Below are 19,664 nucleotides of genomic sequence, written 5' to 3'. Positions count from 1 at the left end.
GCTGACATGTTTTGAAGTGTTACACTCTGCTAGGTTAAGCTTTTCGGAGGAAAGAAGTTCTTCAGTCACTACAGAAAAATATTAAGAACTACCATAATCACCTCAGAAATGAGAAGGGGGGTCAAATGGTGCAAGGTGCTGGTGGTGCAACTTGACATTCAGACCTCCTGTTAAAATGTATGGTGTGAATCCATTCTATCAATTAAAATTAAAGGATTTTTTCTTTTTTCTATTCCAACAATGCAGGCCCTGTTGCCACATGAAAAGTGCAAGGGTGACTAGAGATCCAGTGAAGAAAATTCAGCAAGAGGTTTGCACCACAGCTGCAGAATTTGCTCTGACTCTAATGATAAATACTACCAATTTTCCACCAAATCCACTTCCCATCACTCCTTCCAAACAAAAGAGTGAGCAGCTTTCCATGAGCTGAATGTAGTTCTATTCCCAGCAAGAACTGTTGGCCAAACATTCACTGACAGAAACCTGGAGTGAAAGTGCCTCAAGAAGAGCAGTGACCAAGGGTAGGATTCACCTCAATGTTTTGGCCAACTGCAAAGTCAGATGCCTGGTCTGAGATCTTTGCCTGTACCCGCTTTTCCAGCCAGTGAAGAAGTCACTGACAATCAGTTCCACATCTCATCTGTTACAGAACAGAACTAATTGTCCTTTCAAGGTGTTTTTTCCCTTAGACTCTAGCTAAAAGAGATATTACAGACCAACCATCTACACTTTCAGTGGCTTCAAATATGGCCTTTGCTTTCTTTTTGGATCTTAAAAATTACTGATGTTTCCATATTCTATATGTTCTGGCTCTATCCAGGTGGACCAAATGAACATACTAAGTAAATTAAGATGATTCTTATCTTACATGTAGCTATGTTTAATGACAAGAAACTTCAAATATTAACAAGAATGGGGGAAATTCTTCTATTTACGGAATTTTAATACCATCAGTATTGAACATTATGCTCACCTGTCTTAACTTCTCAGTATCTGCTTGAGACATATTCATGGTATTCTGTGTATCTGTTACTCCCGTGGTGGGTGCTGGGCCAGGAACCTGTGAAACTTTGGGAAACTGCTGTCCTTGAGAAGTCATGGGAGAATTTCCAGATGCACTGAAGGTGCCCTCAGATCCAGGCCGTGGTTGATCGGCAGCATCATGGGCCAGTTGACCAGTTCCAAAAGATTCTGGCTGAGGTCTTGGAGTCATTGGTGGTTGATCATATGGGTCACGTGCTGGAGCAGCTGGACCATGGCTAAATGAATCTGTTATTGCAGGTCCTGCAGGTCTGGGAGTTTGAGAACATGGATCTGATGGCCTGACGAAAGTGCCCTGCAACCTGCTCTGTGGTGTCTGCAGGAAAGGATCTCTATTTGGTATTAGTCCTGGTCTCGTCATTGCAGGTCTGTTAAAACCCTCAGAAATCCCTGGCCTTGGAGTTGCTGGTTGCTGAGAATAGGGATCATTGAGAACTGGCCTCGGTGTCCCGGGAGGTTGGGCATATGGATCAGAATGTCTCTGATTTGCTGGGGTCTGAGAGAATAAATCTGCCGGCTGAGAAGGTCTCGGTGTTGGTGGCTGCTGCATGTATGGATCAACTGTGGTGGGCCGAGGAGTTCCTGGAGGTTGGGCATAAGGATCAGGAACTGGCCGAGGAGTACCTGGAGGCTGGGAATAAGGGTCCTGAGAAGCTGGCCTTGAAATGGGCCCAGACTGAGGGAAAGAATCGCTCTGTTGCCGCGCTATCCGGGGTGGGGGGGCGAAAGGCTCCTTTATTGCAGGGTGGGGAGTCAGGGGAGGCTGGCTGTACGGGTCATTAGCCTGACTATGGGAAAAGTTATCCACTGGCCTCGGTGTCAAAGCGGGCCTTTCGTACAGATCCACAGCAACGCGCCGGGGGGTGGTTGGCATGGACGTGTAGGGATCTTGTGGGGACTGAGGAGGGCGCATAGGAGTTTTAAAAGGTCCAGGGCTCCCATCAGGAGCAGGAGTCGGAGTCAATGGAGGCCGTGCATAGGCATCAGCAGAGGCTACTCTCTGTCTCTGAAATGTATCAGTTCTAGGAGCCGGCTTAGTAAAGGGATCACTGCTTCCAGCTGCTAAAGGAACCTTCCCTGACTGTTCCAGGGATCTCAGGACCCCCAACGGTTTGGAGAACTGCTCTGATGCCATGACAGGCCTGGGTGTGTCTGGTGGCTTTGCATAGGGATCACTGCTCCCTGGAGATGAAGAACATGAATCCCTGACTGGTGAAGGCCTGCTTCCCGATGGTTCAGCTCCCTGAATGGGCCGGGATACGGATGACTGTGCTGCACAGGTATCTAATGGGGCAATGGTGTTCCTTCTAACAAAGTTCTGGTTAATGGGTGCTGGTCTAGGTGTTCCCACCATTTTAGCATATGGATCCATGGGAGAGGGAGGTCTTGTGTTTGTGGAACCTGGCGAAAACATCTGTTGTGATGATGTCTGAGGAGTCTGAGACTGAGACAGTGAATCGTGCACTGGGATTCGGGTCAGAGTAGGGGGTGGGGCTTGTGGTTTTAGGAACACATCATCTGAGGACGACGACGTAGGCGTAGCAGGGAGCTGCTGCTTTGTAAATAGATCCTTATGGAATGTCTGTTGTGCAGGAGACATACTTCCATTGCCTGTCTGTGGCGTTAAGGGGCTCTGGATCCCACTGCTGGGTGTGTCTGAGCCAGACTGGTTCAGAAGCTGCTGTGAACTAAACTGCTGCTGCTGCTGTTGCTGCTGCTGCTGCTGCTGCTCGTTTTTCACTTGTTCAAGCTTCTGCGTGGCTTCTATTTTGGCTTGCTGCTTACTCTTTTGCCGCATTTGCTGTGTTAAAATTATGAGAAAAAAAGGTTACACTAGTAAGTTCGGGGCATACAAAATTTTTCTGATGACTGAATCTATAATTTAAAAACTTCCGGACACATCAAAGATGAATTATAAATAACTGCAAATTGCAAATTTTAAATGCAATGGGAGAAGAGGGTCCAGCTATTTGCAAAGTTCAATTACCTTGACATGTAATTTTGACATGTAATTTTGACATGACATTTTACCTTTTTTGCCTGGGAATAAGCATTTCCCAGGTTGCCAAAAGAACATCACTGCTTTCCAACCTTATTTTCTGAAGACAAAGGCTACTGAGAGATGCAGCACTGACGTGAGGCAAATGGGCTTTGAGAGACAGCCAGCCCCAATTGGAGCAGCAGTCTGCAGGACTGGGGTGTGTAAAAACTAACAACTGCACTAGCCAGCCATGCAGAGAAAGAACACCCTATTTCCATAATACATAGTATTTAAGAGTCAAAATTTTAAAATTTTTGCAAGCAGCTTCTCTTCTAATAACATCTGCTTCCTTCCCCTGCAGAATGGCTGACTTTATACTCTTCTATAAAGAAAGATTCAAACTGATTTTATGACAACAGATTCTGACAGTGCAACAAAAAACTGGAAGAATATAACAAAACACCCTAAATGCAACACACCTGTCTGAATTTCCATTCCTGCTCATGTTCTGATTCCCTCTGCTTTAATGGATCCTTAAAGAGGTCGGAGTCGATGCGTGAGCTGGGATCAATGCTATCCTGTTGCTGCTGCCTTTTCATGGAGTCATTTGACATCTGTACTTTATTGATGCGCAAAGCAGCTCTATTATCTCTGGCTTTTTGCTGGAAAAAGAAAAAAGATGTAGTTAGCCTCATTTTCTCCTGCTAAGTGTGAACACTGCATCTGTTATTCCTACAAAATCTATCACCAAATTATTTGTACAGCCTGTTTTAATCACATGCATCCTCGTAGAAAAGAAATTATAGACTTTAAAAGGAATTCCAAGTGGAAAATACTTCATCTCTACAGAAATTCTGCATTTGACATACATGGAAAGAACCAAGGAGTTATTAGCAGTTAGTAAAGTAATTAGTAAACCTATTAGCAAAGGTTTTCTGTACATGAGGGGTGTCTGTTCAGGTACTGTGCTGTGCCAAGAAATTATGAATCCCACCAGTTTACCTTTCAGATCACATATTGGTGTGGTCTGCAGTCTGAAGACATGAGCACAGCAGATGATGTTTGGATCAATAAAGGCCACTAATGTGGAGAACTTCAATGACAAGAAAAATACAGTCTACTCCATTAAATAGCCTCTATAGATCACAGTCTGTTAACAGTTAACAGTATAAACACAGGATATGGGCTTATGGATCAGGAAAAATTGGATGGAAGAACAGTAATTCCTCTTCAATGAGGCATTTTACAGCCATAGTGACACTTAAAAGTATCTAATGGAAATTTCAAAGGGTCTGTTTTACCACCAATCTAGGATGTTATTCCTCTTCTGATCCAAACCCTCACATCTTCTTTTTTACAAATTTATTTCTAGTTGTCAAATAGGGGTTGCCTAGTGGAGAAGGCTTTAATCCTTTCCCCCCAGCAATGAAACAGGGACATGGTTGAGAGCACCAGTGTCACAGTAGCAGAAAAATTAGTGTCATTTGTGATGGGATTGTGCACACTGAAGAAAGTAAAAAGCCTACAGTCAAAATTTACTAATGCTTTTCTAAATTTCATTTCAGCCTTTGTTCATCATCCCAGAGTGTAAGTCCCTCAGGAGAGGTACCACAGCAGCTTCTTGTGTGCACAATGCCAGGAGCACCAGCAACAGCTGAATGGCAAGAGTACAAGGACTGTTCAGAAAGGAATTAACCATGTCTTGCTGTGTAAATACTGGTGTGCATGAGCATGCACTTGCACTCTCCCTCTAAACATGAAGGAAATACTTCTTGCTGTTGCTGTTTGGATATCCATCGTGAGGATAGGACTGCATTTGTTAAGAAAAATAAAAAATAAAACAGTCGGACATAGAAATAATTGTAAAGTGGTAAATGCCATCCATGTAAGTGATTTTATCTTCTAAATACTAGACAGGATGAACAACCAAAATTAACTGCAGCATGGACAAGATGACATAGATGTCCAAAGGTGCTGAAGTTGTAACACTAAATAAAAAGCAGAATAATGATGATGCCTCAGTGATACAAAGACAAAAATAGAGAATTATTCTTTCAAGTGAAAAGGGTTTCAGAAAGACCAAGAACTCCACTTCCCACATTGAATCTAGGGTATGATTTATCCTCTTAAAAGTTGTCAGAGATAAGGGAAATTTTTAAATTTGGACAGTAGGAGATGATGTTGGTTCTGCTAAACCCTGAGTCATCAACATGTATAGGAATCAAACTTGATTACTGATGGGCCTGTATCAAAAAAGTGCAGGTTAAGGGGAGGCTACAAGACTGAAAACATAACCCTGCATAATCCACAGAAATCTATCAAGTGAGAATGACCATCCAATTGCTGCTGTGAACAAACAAAGAGAAGATGAGAACTAGGAGAGAATGGAGATGTGAGAGGAAATTAAAGGAAAGTACATTTGCTAACAATGGTTCAGAAGGTCTAAAACAATCAGTAATACAGGTTCTGAGATTTGGATGTGGACAGGCTTCAACAGAGACTTCAAGAAAGTGCAAGGGTCACCCTTTGAATGGCAGAAGTTCTGCCCAATGGAATCAATGACCATGTAACTCCAGATAGCTGCTACATGTGTTCACTTGACTCACATGTGAAGGAGGTGAATGATTTTGGAGAGAAAAACAGAGCCCTTCATGCTCCCCAGCATGGAACATATGAAAAGAGTTTCCATCACAAAGCAATACAAGAGAGTAAGCAACGAAGGGGAACAGCAAAGCAAGAAAATGGAGTAAATGAGCAAAGCAGGGATGTGAGCACTGACACCCTTGGAATTGTTAGTTCAACAGGTGAAAGGCTTCAGCAACTCTAAAGGGGCAAAAAAGAACAGATCAGTGAGAGGGGATGATGAAAGAGAGAGAAATCACATAATCAGTCGTTATTATCCTTTCTGAAGAAATTGGTGAGATCCTGTGCAGAGAGAGACAGAGCAAAGAAGACTTGAGGCATGAATCAAATGTAGCCAAGAGGCAGTGGGAACCACAGATGTTCTCATTTCAGCTGATATTTTAGATTGCACAATACTAATGTAGTTTATTCCAAGACTGAAAAGCAAAGAATACAGGTAAAGTATTCAAAGTTAAATTACAAATGCATTCTTGGAGTAAGGGAACTTTCATGAAACCTAGAACTTGATTTATTTTAAAAAAAGAAAAAGATGACCATATAAATGAAATATATATATTCTGTAAGTATGCAAATGCAGGTGGCAATTGTTCTTACCACATAGGGAGCTCTCTCCTGTGAGCTTGCTTTCCTCCATAGTTTAGCAATTTGCTTCACTCTTGTAGCCCAGTCTGCAACCAAAAAACTGTGTTAATACACAAGGCTTTGATAAGCCTATTTTAGATTGTTTCAAATCAAGATGCATAAATTGCTGCAAAATATTCAACCTGATTCAGTAAAACCACTCACCTGGGAATTCTTCCTTCAGGTTAGGGAAGTTGATGTTTGTATAGAGAACAGGTGCTACAGTTGCCATTTCACCCAAAGCTTCTTCTTTTTCCCACTTCAGAGTGCTTCTCTGGGCATTGGACATTGTATCCCCTTCACCTTCCAAAGGTGGAGCAGCTGGTGCCCACGAGCTGTTGGGATCACTCACCATCGGATTGAAGGCTGGATTCTTATCCCTGGTAAGTCACAAAAGGGGCTTGTTTTATAAAAACAACAAAACTACAAACAATCCTCAATTAGCAAAGTACTTATCCTGTTTGCTGTTTCAAAAGGCTGCAAGAATACAGAAGTTTTGGTGGTGGCTGTCAAAAACTAATAATATCACAGTATCAGTCACAACACCACCCTCCAAGTGTTGTTGTTACTAATACTTTTTTTCAATACTAAGTACACTAAATAGTAAATATTTTTTTCATTTCCCAACCTGACTTACCTGGTATCAGGATATGGCTGCTGTGTAATGGGAGAGAAGGTGCCCAAACCACCTCCAGCAGCCAGAGCTGTATGAGGGAGATGAGGGTTGGGGCCAATCAGACCATTCATAAGGGGCACTCTTGGAAATGCATTGTCTCCTGGAAAGAAGAAGTTTAAATTACTGTTTTAAAGGGTGACTACTTCTAAGGGAGAAGTGGAAGTTTTCATTGAGAAGACAATGTCTCACCTAATGCAAAAACTAATTGCTTTAAAATTTTATAGCAATGTCCTTACATTTTTTTAACAGATTTTAAATCAGTTTAAATTGCTTCCCTACAAGCTTAAGGGATTCTTTCCTAATGCATCACATCCCTGCAGAGAATTTTTTCTTCCCTAATTTTTTTTTTTAATGGATTTCCAAAACTCTTGCAGTAGTCCATGCTATGACACTGCACTTTATATTGAGATATATTCTTGAAAACTAATGGTCTTCCTGTCTGTTACACCAGATCCAAGCAGCAAGCATGGAGAATGGTTTTCAGTCCTTGCAGGATTATCATTAGCCACCTGAATTAAACATCTCCTCTTCTGAGACTCCTGAGCAGTGTACCAAAATAAGTCTCATTATCTATTAACTCCCTAATTTGTAACCAATGAAACAGATAACTCTACTCAAATGAGCATTAGCATTTTCTAATTAAATGTCCAGTCTAGCAGTACGAAGCCAGAAAATTTTATTTATTTGATTACAGTCTTAGAAATGTGGCACAGGCAGATTCATCCCAGCAGATGGTATTTGCAGATGTTACTACACAGAATTAGCACTGGCCTCTGGATCCCTGTCATTTAAGTGAAATTATAACTGTTGCCCCAGTGCTTCCTTAAAAGCACAGAAGTAGCTCAGGAATTAGATGCATCTGTAGGATGACACTGCATCATTCTGTCATGCTTTAGGAGACTGTTTCTGATCTATAGGTTACATGTGCTATGCAGCAAGTACACCAAACTTAAGAAAATGTGCTTTATTGTAGCTGGTAAACAGAGAGTATACAGCAAGTGTGAAGACCTGGAGGGACAGTCAGGCCTCTGGTTTGCACTGTGGGATCACATGTGAGAAGGCAGCATTCATCTGATTTGAAGTTGCTGAAACCTGATGCAAGTTTCCCAATTACTGCAGCATTTATCTCACAGAAACGTGTGGATCATGACACTGTAACGGAACCAAATCGTAAATCTAAAACTTTGTAATTGTGGCAGTTCCCACAGGGAGGAGTTGAACAATCTTACAGAGCTCAAATGCTGAAGTTATCTCCAAGTACTCAAGTAACTAGGAAACAGGCAATGATATCTATATTATCTTTTGCTTTAAATCACCTCATTATATGCTTTAAACTCTCTCCCTTCTTAGAGTTTTTGAAGTCTTTCCTTTTTATGGAAATTAATCCAACTAGGAAACCAAGCACTTTTCTTCTTATGATTAATTCACTGCTGAAATCAATCTTCATATTACTTTTTGTAGTACCAGTATAACAGAATGGGCACTCTTTACATGAGCTAAGAGGTGACGTCTGATAAGAAAAGGAGCATATATGATTATCCTCATACATACTGCTTAAAAAAATGTCTCTACTGGCAATAACAATAAATAAAATCAACTTGTCCCTTGCTTTCAATATCAGAGCAAGAATATGCCATATCAACTCACGACAATTTTAGTAGTAATGAGAAAAATAAATTATAATCTCCAAGATACATTTCAAAATTATTTAGCCTTCTCTCTAACAGGACTAGCTAATATGTTAAACGGCATACTTACAGGAAATTAAGACTCAGTAAGTTAGTGTTATACAGACTCTTGCCTTACCCTTGAGGAGGTACTCAAAAGTAATTAAAGAGTGAAGTGAGAACACATGCTTTATCACAGACTAATTTCAAAATCACAGAAGTGTCAGCTAAGATAAAAGCATCGATATGCCAGAAAAATCTCAAATATCTGTCCTTATCTATTAGCAATATTTATGTGGATTTTAATCACACACCCCCTTCAGAACAGGTTTAGAGTAACAGTTCACAAATTCACAATGGCAAGTTCCACAATTTAGCAACAGCAGAAACAAGGCTGTGTCCTATTCCCATGGTAGCATTTAAACAACTCTGCTGAGCAGGCTGCTGTTCATAAAAGTACCAGAGGAACATACCTTGGCTGTGCAGAGACATCAGCTGGGGTGGAGGAGGGGGCTGTGGCAGAGGAGGCTGTGTGGCTGCTGGACTTAACACAGCTGTGAACAGATCTTCAACATCCTTTCCTCCCAGCTCTGAAAAAATGTTGTGCATGAGTTGCTGGCATTGCTTATGAACTGTGTTTTATAAAAGACAGTGAAGATTGGGATACATACCTGGGATTTTGTACAGTTTACCAAGAATAGCACCTGGACAAAGCAAAGACAACACAGAATAAGTAATCACCAAAAGAACCAATAAAAGTAATTGTGCAGACAAGTCCAAATAGGTATGTTACAATACAGAGATGAGTCACTTGGTGGGGAGGAAAAAAGATTATTTCTACTAAAGTTCTCTAGAAGACCAAGATTAAGGACAAAAAATTACCATCTGTGACCATTTTGTCTAGTTCTGGGCTGAGGATTCCATCCAGCTGCTCTTCACTCAGTGGCCGTGAGTTCTGGTTGACATTTGGCTGAGGCAGAGAAGAAGGATCATCAGAGATGGGACCAATATCCAATCCAGCTGAAGGAAGAAAGAATATTAAATTAGACATGAATAGTGAAATTTACTGGTATAGAATAACGAGAATAAACCCTTCTTTTACCCCCTAGAGCTGAGCTATCAACTAAACCAGGACTTCCTAAGATCTGAATGGTAAGGCAAAACAAAACATTCATTAGAAAAAGTAAACAAAACTAAGCACTATTTACCTCCAGTTTATCGCATTGTTTGAGGAATGTTAATTGAATATAATGCAACTGGAAGAATGGGAAATAAGACTACTGAGTTTAGGTACAGCATGGTTTCGAGTGTATTGTTTTCAGTACATAGTTCCACTATAACTGTTTTTCACATTTTAAAAACAATCACACCAATATTAAACATGGTTCATCCTCGTGTACCTTAAGGTTCACTCCAAATGTTCTTCATTTCAAATATTACGTTAAATATCTACTGAAATGCTGCTGAAATTTAGCCAGTATAAAACAAGCTGTAGAAGTTTTTATTTCAAAAAACAACTCCTGAATATTATGGTTTACATCAAAGTGATCTGTTGGTACTAAGAAAACATAACTTACTACATAAGTTTCCTGACATCCTTTACAAGTCAGTAAATCTCCAAAATGAGAAAAATTTGGGAGGGGGGAAAAAAAAAGAACTACCTGCTTCAGTATTTAAAATGTATTTCTGTAATAGATACCAAATAAACTCAAATTTAAAATAATGAAACATGCCATTCTACGTATTGTCAACCTGTGTTTTACATAAGGTGATAAACCATTACCCAGTGGAAGCAAAAGGATTGATGCTGGCTGCTTTATTCATGCTTTAATATACTCATATTGACAAAAATGCTTTTAATTCACAAAATATACCACTATGATAAAAACTACACACTACTATAGGAAGTAATATCAACAGTGGCAGCAAGGAAATGCATGGGTTTGTATCATGGAACACAGAAACTCAGGAAGGTTTTTAAAAGCTGTAAGCAAAACTCTTGAAGGCTGAGTGCAGAGTTTAAAGGTTGTGTTAGACTTGAACACCACAGAGTGGAAAATGAAAGTATGAATTAGTGACACAGTAAAGGAGAAAGGAGTACTAGTTTCTACACATGCAGTTCTTTCAGCTAAAACCACTAGGAAAGAGGGCTACTGCTAACCATGGATCATCCATTGTTTAGATTCTTACCAAATGGGGAGGGTGAGTTCTCAACCTGGAAAGTGCATAAATCAAGACCTACAGGACCCAAACCAGATAAAATGGATGATTACAACACGAAAACAAAAAAAAGTAAAGAAAAAGCTGCATGCTGAAAAAAGCTATGCAGGTATGAGAGACAACAGCAGCTACATTTTATTCTCTCTTAAGCAGCAAAGCAAAGAGCCAAGTAAAACAAAATGTTGACAAGGTTGGGGATCTTTTTTTTGGTAGGACACAACAAAATCATTCCAAACCAAGGTATTCTTAAGATATGAAAATTATATCTGAAATGACCTAGAGCTTAACCTGTAGATACAGTACAACAAATACATCTATAATAAAGAGAGGAAAAAAAAAGAAAGCAAATACTGGAGAGACCTTCTAAATGTACATACCTGAATGATCTCCAGACTTTACCAAGTCATCAGAAAGTATTCCAAGAATATCATCATCAGTATTTAAGACCTCAGAAAGATCTGCTAGAGGGTCGTCGGTGCTCCCTGTGTGAGACCAACAAAGAAAATTAAGCAGTCGTGGCATTTCTACACGACCCTGGTGATGCACCTGAGCTTGAGCTGGAAACCCAAACCCAGGTTTGCCAGGCTGCAAGGGCCTGTCAGAGACTGAAAAGGTTAACATTTACACATTCTAGGATGGCCAGGGGGCTTTTGCAGGCTGGGAAGAGGCAGCGGGGCCCATCCCCCTGTGTCTGGGGGGAGATACAAGGCGTTCTGGAAGTATATAATAACTCATAACTTCTTTGAGGGTGGGGGCTTCCCTCCCCCAGCCCCAAAGGACCAAGAACACTTCAACTAACAGACATGGAAGCTGCAACTACCAAGTTTCATCACTGGACCCCGTGGGTTGTGACTCTTTCCACCTTTATCCTTTCTTTCCCTTTCTCTCCCTTATGCATTTCCTTAAGTGTTATCCTTATGTTCCAATGCTTGCTATATTGCTGTTGATGATAGATACAGATGATAATACCAAAAATGCCAACATACCTTTTTACACTTTTGAAACAAAACTGTTCGAAAATAAACCCTACATATATATGTTTACAAACACTGATTATTCAGTGTTGTTTTCACCCAAGGGATTTATTAATAAGAACCTGGGTTACTCTCCACTTTCTGGGGCCGGTCACAACACCCTCCCTCATGTGAAGCCACCTTCACATGCTTACATTGGTTAGTATTTTTAAAAGTGATGATGTAACCAATCATGTTCAAGAAAGACTGGATGATTTTAGAGGGAAAAAAAATCCCAAGACCTACTGAGAAGTTGCAACCTCTAAGACACAAAGGCTTATGAATGTAAAAGCCAACAAATAGGTTTTATAAAGGACACAGTTCACAGTAAATCAACAAAGAAATTTTTTTTAAAGGTAAATCAGTTACTTCTTTTACAACCAGTCTCTTTCTTAAGACAAAAGCAACTAGTTACTGCAATCTGACCTAAGAGTAAGAGGCAAGAATAAATAAATGGAAATTGAAGATGCTATTTTTAAGATCAGAAGAAATCCTGAAGAAGTGAGAACAGCCAGAGCAAGAAATGTTGTGTTTGTTTGCCATGTAGGAAAAACTGGCCCAGTCTAGCAATAAACTCTTTAATATTAAATAATAAATTCTGGATACAACTATCTTCTTGACCTCCAATTCATTAGAGAGAAATTACTCTGCATGGCCCATCTGGTTTTATTAACTAGTTGTTTAAGACTATTACAGATGTGCAACATTTGCAAAGACTGTTTGACAAATAAATGAAAGATGAAAAAATATTTTTCAGAAAAACTGCAGACTATCATGACTACCTGATCAATCATTGCCAGACCAAGGAAACATGATGAGATGGTAAAGACACATATAACTAAACAGAAAAAGGGGATTAAAACAAATCATAAAATGTACAATGTGGAAAACAAATACATGGCCAGGTCGAAGAGAGATCAGAAAGTCAACACACACATTTCACACATACACAGATGCCCTTCCCACTGTTACAATCCAACTGCCCCAGGAAAGTACATAGCTTAATTCAGAGCCTGCTGCCAAGGATTTACTTGTATCATGAGGCTACTTTCCAAGCTGCTAAATTTAACAATGAATTAGAAACTCCTTCTGCTGTTTTTCAGAGACAACCCTCTTCCCTTCTTCCACCAGAAAGCCAAAATGAAAATTATTCCTCTTCACTTTACTATTACTATTCTTCATTTTTATCCACTTTTATCCTTTGCAATGCAGACAAGATGATTCAATCCTAATTAAATAATTTTTTTTGCTGCTCAGTGAGGTGGATCAATGTGCCAGTGCAGACCAATCCATCTAAATGTACATACAGAATACGGCTCCTGTTGATATCAGCAAAACTATTAAAAAGTGCCTCAAAACCACATCACTTTGCAGGCACAGTTATTTTTTGTACCTGATTAAAAGTACTGTTAAATGTAAGGTTTTAAACAGAACCTAGTTGCTGGGGTTTTGGTGGGTTGGTTGGATTTTTTCTTTGATTTATGTTAGGCTTGTTTAGGTTTTCTTTAGATACTTGTTTTCCTTCTGCCAATTTGGTCCAATTATGCAAGTAACTAACTAACACCAGGCACCAAAAGGTGATGTAATGACTTCAGCTGGAGGTAGGTAAAGGATTGACTTTAACCCTTTAACTTTCCTGAATTTCTACTTGAAGGCAGGTGAGTATCAGGGCCCCTATGAAGGAAGCATCAAGACTGTATTAGAAACCTTTAATTCTTCTGTACTATTTTATGTGATGGTGCTTTTCTCCACAGCCTTTAGTCATGTGCTTGGGAACAGTCCCTAAATGCTCAACTTCTCATTTGAACATAAATATATAAGTAGCTGAAAAGAGCTCAGGTGGAAAGACATAACAGAGGAGTTTACCCCCCCCCATGGCTACAAACTGGCCATGAATAAATTCAGGCTTCAAATTAGAGGGCCTCTAACTATTAAGGCAATCAGATTCCGTAATGGACTTCTGATGAGATGAGTAGGCTGGAAAAAAGCAATCTGCTTTCAAAATGGACCTCGTTAAATCTATAAAAAGGCAGAGTGTTGGTGACAGCAGAGGGCCAGAGCCTATGATCCACAAGTCTCACATAAGACATCTAATCTAAAGCATATTTGTATATTTTTTTCTTCTATTTTTAGGTTGTTTTAATTCCATGTGTGCTAAATATTATCTTGGAAACAAAGAAATCACTTGAGTCAGCTGCTTCAGATCAGAATCAATAGCTGGTTGACATCTGCTGCCAAACAAATAGCTCAATACTGCTCATTAATTTGACTCTTTCAGAATGGAGATGAAAGCAGAGACAAAGCAAAAAGGAAAATAATTTGCTTGTAATGCTGGATCTCTAAGAGAGCACAGTTCTACTGCTACCTTGTGATCCTGGTCTCTCCAATGCATTTACTCTTATTTATTTATTAAGTTCTAAAATAACAAAAATGCTCTCCCAAGGCTGCAGCCACCCTAAGATGCTTTATCAGGCAGTAATGTATCCAGTTATAAAATGTCCCAGCAGCACTTGAATCAGCTGCAGAGACCCAGACAACTCCTCGCCTTTTGTCTGGGAAGAATTTCTTTAGTCTTCTCTGGAGACCCCACTTGAACAAATGACTTTTTCAGCATCCACAGAAAAAAAATACACTAAATTTGAGCTATTTCAAGATAAAGGGAAGTTCACATTACCAGAGCCTTCACAGAACACACCTCACCAAGTGGCTTCTTTTTCATCAGAGACACTCAAGTCAGGAAACTCAAGAGAGAGTCCTCAGAATGCAACAGATCCAAATCAATACCTTCTACTTCACCCATGAAGAAAAGCCAGGGAGACCCTGGAGATCTGGTGCTTGTGTTCTCAGTGAGCAAACCTTTGCACTCTGCTCCAGCACTGCCTTGGAAATGATTTTAAGGGTTGGTGCCATGCAGGATACAGTGCACAGTGTGCCACACGTTATAAAACCACAGGAAAGGTGGGTCTTGTAACTGAGAACACAAACAGCAACCTCTTTGCCAGACAGAAATCAGGGCTGGGAGCCTAAAACTCACTTCAGCCACAATCGCTAGAAAATAACAATAAACAAAGGACTCCAAAACCCCTCTTCTGAACAGCTCTGCCAATCCCCATCACTACTGCAGGCTTGGCTACTGGAAAACAGCAAAAGCTTCAGCTACCATTAACCAAGCTGTAAGATTAAATAAATCACAGAATGTGTCCCTGGAATGCTCTGTCAGCTCGTGAGCAGACTGATCACTGCACCTAATCCTGGGATTACACAAGTGGAGTCTCCAAGAGAAGAATGTTTTCCTTCTGGAAAAGACCTATGCAATTAAGGAAGGACTCTCAGGAGTCAGCAATCCTTGTGAGAAATGGTACTGTAGGAAAACAGCATAGTCAGTGACAACACAGTCCTACAGCCTCCCAGTGCAGTGAACAAAGCAGTTCATGCTGTTCCTGCTCCACAGCCAGGTCCTGGGTGGAAATGATGAAAACTTCACAGGTGCCCTGGGACACTGTTCTCATCTCCAGCTCTGCAATTCCAGCCAGAAGGGAGCTCAGCAATCAGCCAACTTACCAGGGTCTCCACCACCACACAAAATGAATCTGTCTCTCACACGTGTGGATACTACTGTGGAAATAACCGTGTGCCACAAAGTCACAGGGAAAGAGTTAAGAAAAATTGCCCTGGAAGTGATCAATACTGGCAGATGACTTCACCCACTGGTGCTCCCACTACAACAAACAGCTCCATCTGGACACAATTCTGGCTGGAAATCTGAACAGTTGTGAGACAATTGTTGAGAACATTCCTACGGCCAGAAAGCACTGGCCTTTGAGTCTCTCATATGTCAAATGGGAAAAACAGTAGGCTATCTACTAAAACCATTGCTAGAGATTTATTTATTAGTAGCCATCTCATTATTATTTATTTCTGAACAAAAGGAGGAGGAAATTATGAAGTTTTACAACTCTGCTTATTTACAAAGAACTCTCAAACTTCGGAAAAATAGAACATTAAATTAACATCAACTTCAAGAATTTCTAAAACACTATACTACCTTAACACATGAATACATTAGTGACTTCAATCTTGCAGTTGGATAGGCCAGCAAGGACCTCTAAAGTTGTATTTCTCCGGCTTCAAAAGAATGCTGAGGTGGGAAAAAGTCATTGTGAGCCTATCTTCTTGTAGTACTGGAACTAAGGAAATACAGACTGTGAAACACTCCATTTCCAGCAGCTTCCCCTTCAGGGGAAGTTAACTTTTGCATTCTCTATTACAACCATATAAGAATCAATGTTTAATTATAATATAGCCTTTTACTTCTCATTTAGCAGATTTTCACTGAGTAACAATCAAAATAAGTGACCTTTCTTCAAATTACTCTCTGGGCAGGGGAAGCTGTATCAATGTGTACAAACATTTTTAGATGGAAAAACTTTGAGGATGAGCTGAAACACAAGCCACAAATTAACTAATTTACACAAGAAATAGTAATAGTTTTTAAAAATAAAAAGACACCTCTAGCTAACAGCATACACTACAAGACACAGAGGAAAAAATAATTTGGAGGAGACCATAAGGTTTTAATTGCTCTTTTGTGTGACGCTGCCCTTTCAGCAGCACTTTACAACCCTCTGGCTATTTGCAAAACTCTCAGCAGTAACTTCAGTAAGGTTTTGCAAAAGCAAAAGATTGCCTAGGGGCTACAAACTGTACCTGGAAAGGGCACTCATGTTCAGAAAGGACATGGTGAACCAAAAATTCCGAGGAGACTGGCAACCTAAAATAACCTAAAACATTAAAGAAAAGTCGGATGATATTCATCCAACTAATATTCATTAGACTACTAAAAATATCTTTTAATTAGAGTATCTATGTCTTCTTCTATAACAGATCTGTATTCTTATTCTTACACAGAATTAATTTTCATGGACTTTATACACATGGATGTTACAGTCAAGGACCTGCAGATTTGTATTAAGTGCCAATTGTGCCATCCACTGATCTTTCTGAAACAGCTGGAGCCCTCGAGCTGAATATCACTGATTATCAGTGTAACTTCACCTCACAAGGACAGTTCCTATACAGAATGTTGAAAAACACATCAGATAAACACTCAGAATAGTGGAAAAGAGAGTGGAAAAGCTCCAGTCACAACAATAAAATCAAACTAGTGAATTATCACTAACTTTAGCTTTGTATACCTTGAGGTCCCAGTTTTGCCTGAGCTGGAGTGGAGGTTGAGCTAAGAAGGGGGTCAGATGAAGGATCCAGGAAATTGGTGGTCAGATTTGCTTTACATGAAAGTGATTCTTCAGGTAAATTATCCAGGCTCATCCTGTTCTGTCTGCTGGTATCTAGTAGGTCTTTCCCAAAGAAAGCTTCCTGTAAAGAAGACAAAATGATTCAATGTGGGAAGAACACTGTACCTATTGAAAAAGTTGGGTAAATGACAAAGTTAACATTAAAAGGCAATTATAAAAACACAATCTCAGTCCCATGAGCCTTCCAGCATGGCAGTATTTCTTCCAGGCTATCAGGAGTGGCTACAACTTAACTAAGGTAGCTACATTACTAATGTTTTATGATTAAATCCACACCTTAAATTATATAGAAAAACTCTAGTCTTCTTACACATGTGGCACAGACAGTGTACCAGCACAGTGTTACTATAGATCACAATTTGTTAAGTGTTTAAAACATTTCTCCTGGCACAAAAAGGGCAGCTGAAGAAGGTGAACACTGCTGGGCACCTGGATCAAGAAGTTAATGAAAAACGTGCACTCACTCTGTGATCCCAATTCAAGACCAACCAAACCCTGCATTTCACTTAGCACAAAATCCCCCTCATGTAACTGCAGTAACAAAACACCTGAAGATGTTTAACTTACATTAGTAGCTTTTAAAATATTACATAAGCCATCACTCATCCAGGCCTGAACACTCAGTAATTTGACAACAACCTATCAAATTTTCTAGTCAATTTTTATTCATTATATAACAACTTTTTCTGTTTTCACGTAGTCTATAAACCTTTGATTTAGGCTACAGCTCTAAAAATAAAGGTAAAGATAGATTTTTCAATATCAGTTATTCTAGTATGAACAAAAGAAGAATCTAAGAAATATTCTGCATTTTACAGAAGTAAAATGTGCACTGAAATATTTATCCTTATTAATCCAAAGGAAATGTTGTTTAAGTATTTTCTTTCCAATTTACTTCCCTACTTAGGAAATACAAATTATTTTTAAACAGATTGTTCTGCCTCTCTATTAATTCTTTGCTTTCAATCCCAATACAGTTGATGCCATGAAGTTTGGTGAACATCTACAAGATAATAAAAGTTTTCATGGAAACAGTGGCTGAGAAAAAGAATAGGCCAATTAATGTTCTCAGTGGGAGAACACTCAGTTTATAAACTGGTTAATGAAAGGTAAAGTTGCTCCATCGCCATTAATATCCTGGTTATTACCCACGACTGCTGCTGAGCTATGAATCAACACACATAAAGATCAGGTATTTAAATGGATTTACACAAGAAGTATCCCAACAGCTTTACCTGCAAGTAGGCAGGAAAGGTTTCTTCCAGTTTATTTTTCTTTTTTCTGTAACGCTTTTTTATTTTCTCAGTACTTTCAGAAGCTGGGATAGACTCCTCAACTGGAGTGTCTGGCAGCTGTTCTGTCCAACCTAAAAAGCAACATTCAGGCACAAATAAATAAATAAAATACTCACTAACTTGCTCCAAAGATTCAGTGGCAGCACATCTAATGTATCTGGCTACCCCTCTGGGTCATGGGTTTACTGAACATCACTCCAGATGTGTTCTAAAGGTGGCTTTTATCCAGCCAGCTGTGATCTGTCACCTGACCATCTGGGTTCTGCCAGCAGGAAATACCATATGTGATACCAGTCACATCATCACCTCATAACTCCCAGCTACAGACAGACCTTTAACTTTTGTACCTCCAAGTCACCGAAGAATGTGGTAATTTGAGAGAAATTATAGGTGCCATTCAACCAGGTATTTGAAAGATAATTCCACAGAAGGAGTATCTCCAAAATCATCAATGCTGAGTTACACATTAATCACCTTTCATTTCACGCACTATTTTTTCTCAAATTGAAAGTAAAAAACTTATTTTCTTTTTAAATCCGAGAAAGAACTGTCATATAAATAACGAACAGGCTAGAAAAAGAAATCTATAAAGAATCCCTTCAAGAAAAATTACACATTTATTCAGCTATCATATTTCAAAGCGGCATTGCTTTTTCTAATAAACACAAAAGCACAGAGTGCTCATCAATCATTCAGTATTTTATTACAACCGAGCAGGGAAAACACTGCAGGTAAAAGCAGAACTTTATATGTCCTGCTACTTCTGTCTTGCCAAAGCAAATCACATGAAGCTAAGGACCCTGGGAAGTTATTTAAGAAACCATATTAACATGGTTATAAAATCAGCTTTGCTTTGGACTGTAGTGATCTCCTACATATCATATTCAGAGGACCATGAGTGGAATGAGGTTCACCAACACGGTGACCTCTGCACTGTCTGAGAGGGAGGTTTTACAGAGAAAAGGAGTGCCAAAAATCCTGGGAAGGCTGATGAGTACTGGCTGCTGAGAAGGAGGCTCTCAGCAAGCTGTCATGATTTAAAACACACATTGACTTTCTGATTTATATTTTTCTCAACAAGCAATTGTGCCCGAGCAGACAAAGAGAAGCTCCAACTTTTAACTGAAGAACACTTGTTTAGGGATACTGCTTTTTAACAATATGCATTGTCCTGTTACCCAGAATGGGGAAT

General features: G+C 39.6%; 1 protein-coding gene across 6 annotated transcripts in view; it reads right to left on the bottom strand.

Moving 5' to 3' along the window:
* KMT2C (lysine methyltransferase 2C) overlaps positions 1-19,664 on the bottom strand; it is a 144,340-nt gene that overhangs the window by 28,850 nt on the left and 95,826 nt on the right. For 5 of the 6 annotated variants that reach the window (XM_018089193.3, XM_018089191.3, XM_018089189.3 and 2 more), the window contains 12 exons: positions 18,413-18,543; positions 17,058-17,238; positions 11,227-11,331; positions 10,820-10,867; positions 9,512-9,649; positions 9,301-9,333; positions 9,103-9,219; positions 6,924-7,062; positions 6,452-6,666; positions 6,260-6,333; positions 3,502-3,684; positions 974-2,842 (listed from right to left, as the gene is read on the bottom strand). In XM_018089193.3, coding sequence (XP_017944682.1) covers positions 974-2,842; positions 3,502-3,684; positions 6,260-6,333; positions 6,452-6,666; positions 6,924-7,062; positions 9,103-9,219; positions 9,301-9,333; positions 9,512-9,649; positions 10,820-10,867; positions 11,227-11,331; positions 17,058-17,238; positions 18,413-18,543 — 3,233 coding nt within the window. The remainder of the gene's footprint in view (positions 1-973; positions 2,843-3,501; positions 3,685-6,259; positions 6,334-6,451; positions 6,667-6,923; positions 7,063-9,102; positions 9,220-9,300; positions 9,334-9,511; positions 9,650-10,819; positions 10,868-11,226; positions 11,332-17,057; positions 17,239-18,412; positions 18,544-19,664) is intronic. The other variant, XM_018089194.3, reaches the window with a different exon arrangement.

This window comes from Manacus vitellinus, unplaced genomic scaffold, assembly GCF_001715985.3.
Source record: "Manacus vitellinus isolate BGI_N305 unplaced genomic scaffold, ASM171598v3 scaffold_12_pilon, whole genome shotgun sequence".
In the NCBI taxonomy this organism is placed as follows: Eukaryota; Metazoa; Chordata; class Aves; order Passeriformes; family Pipridae; genus Manacus; species Manacus vitellinus.
The sequence above is the reverse complement of the archived record's forward strand: the minus strand, read 5'-3'. Positions and strand labels throughout refer to the sequence as shown.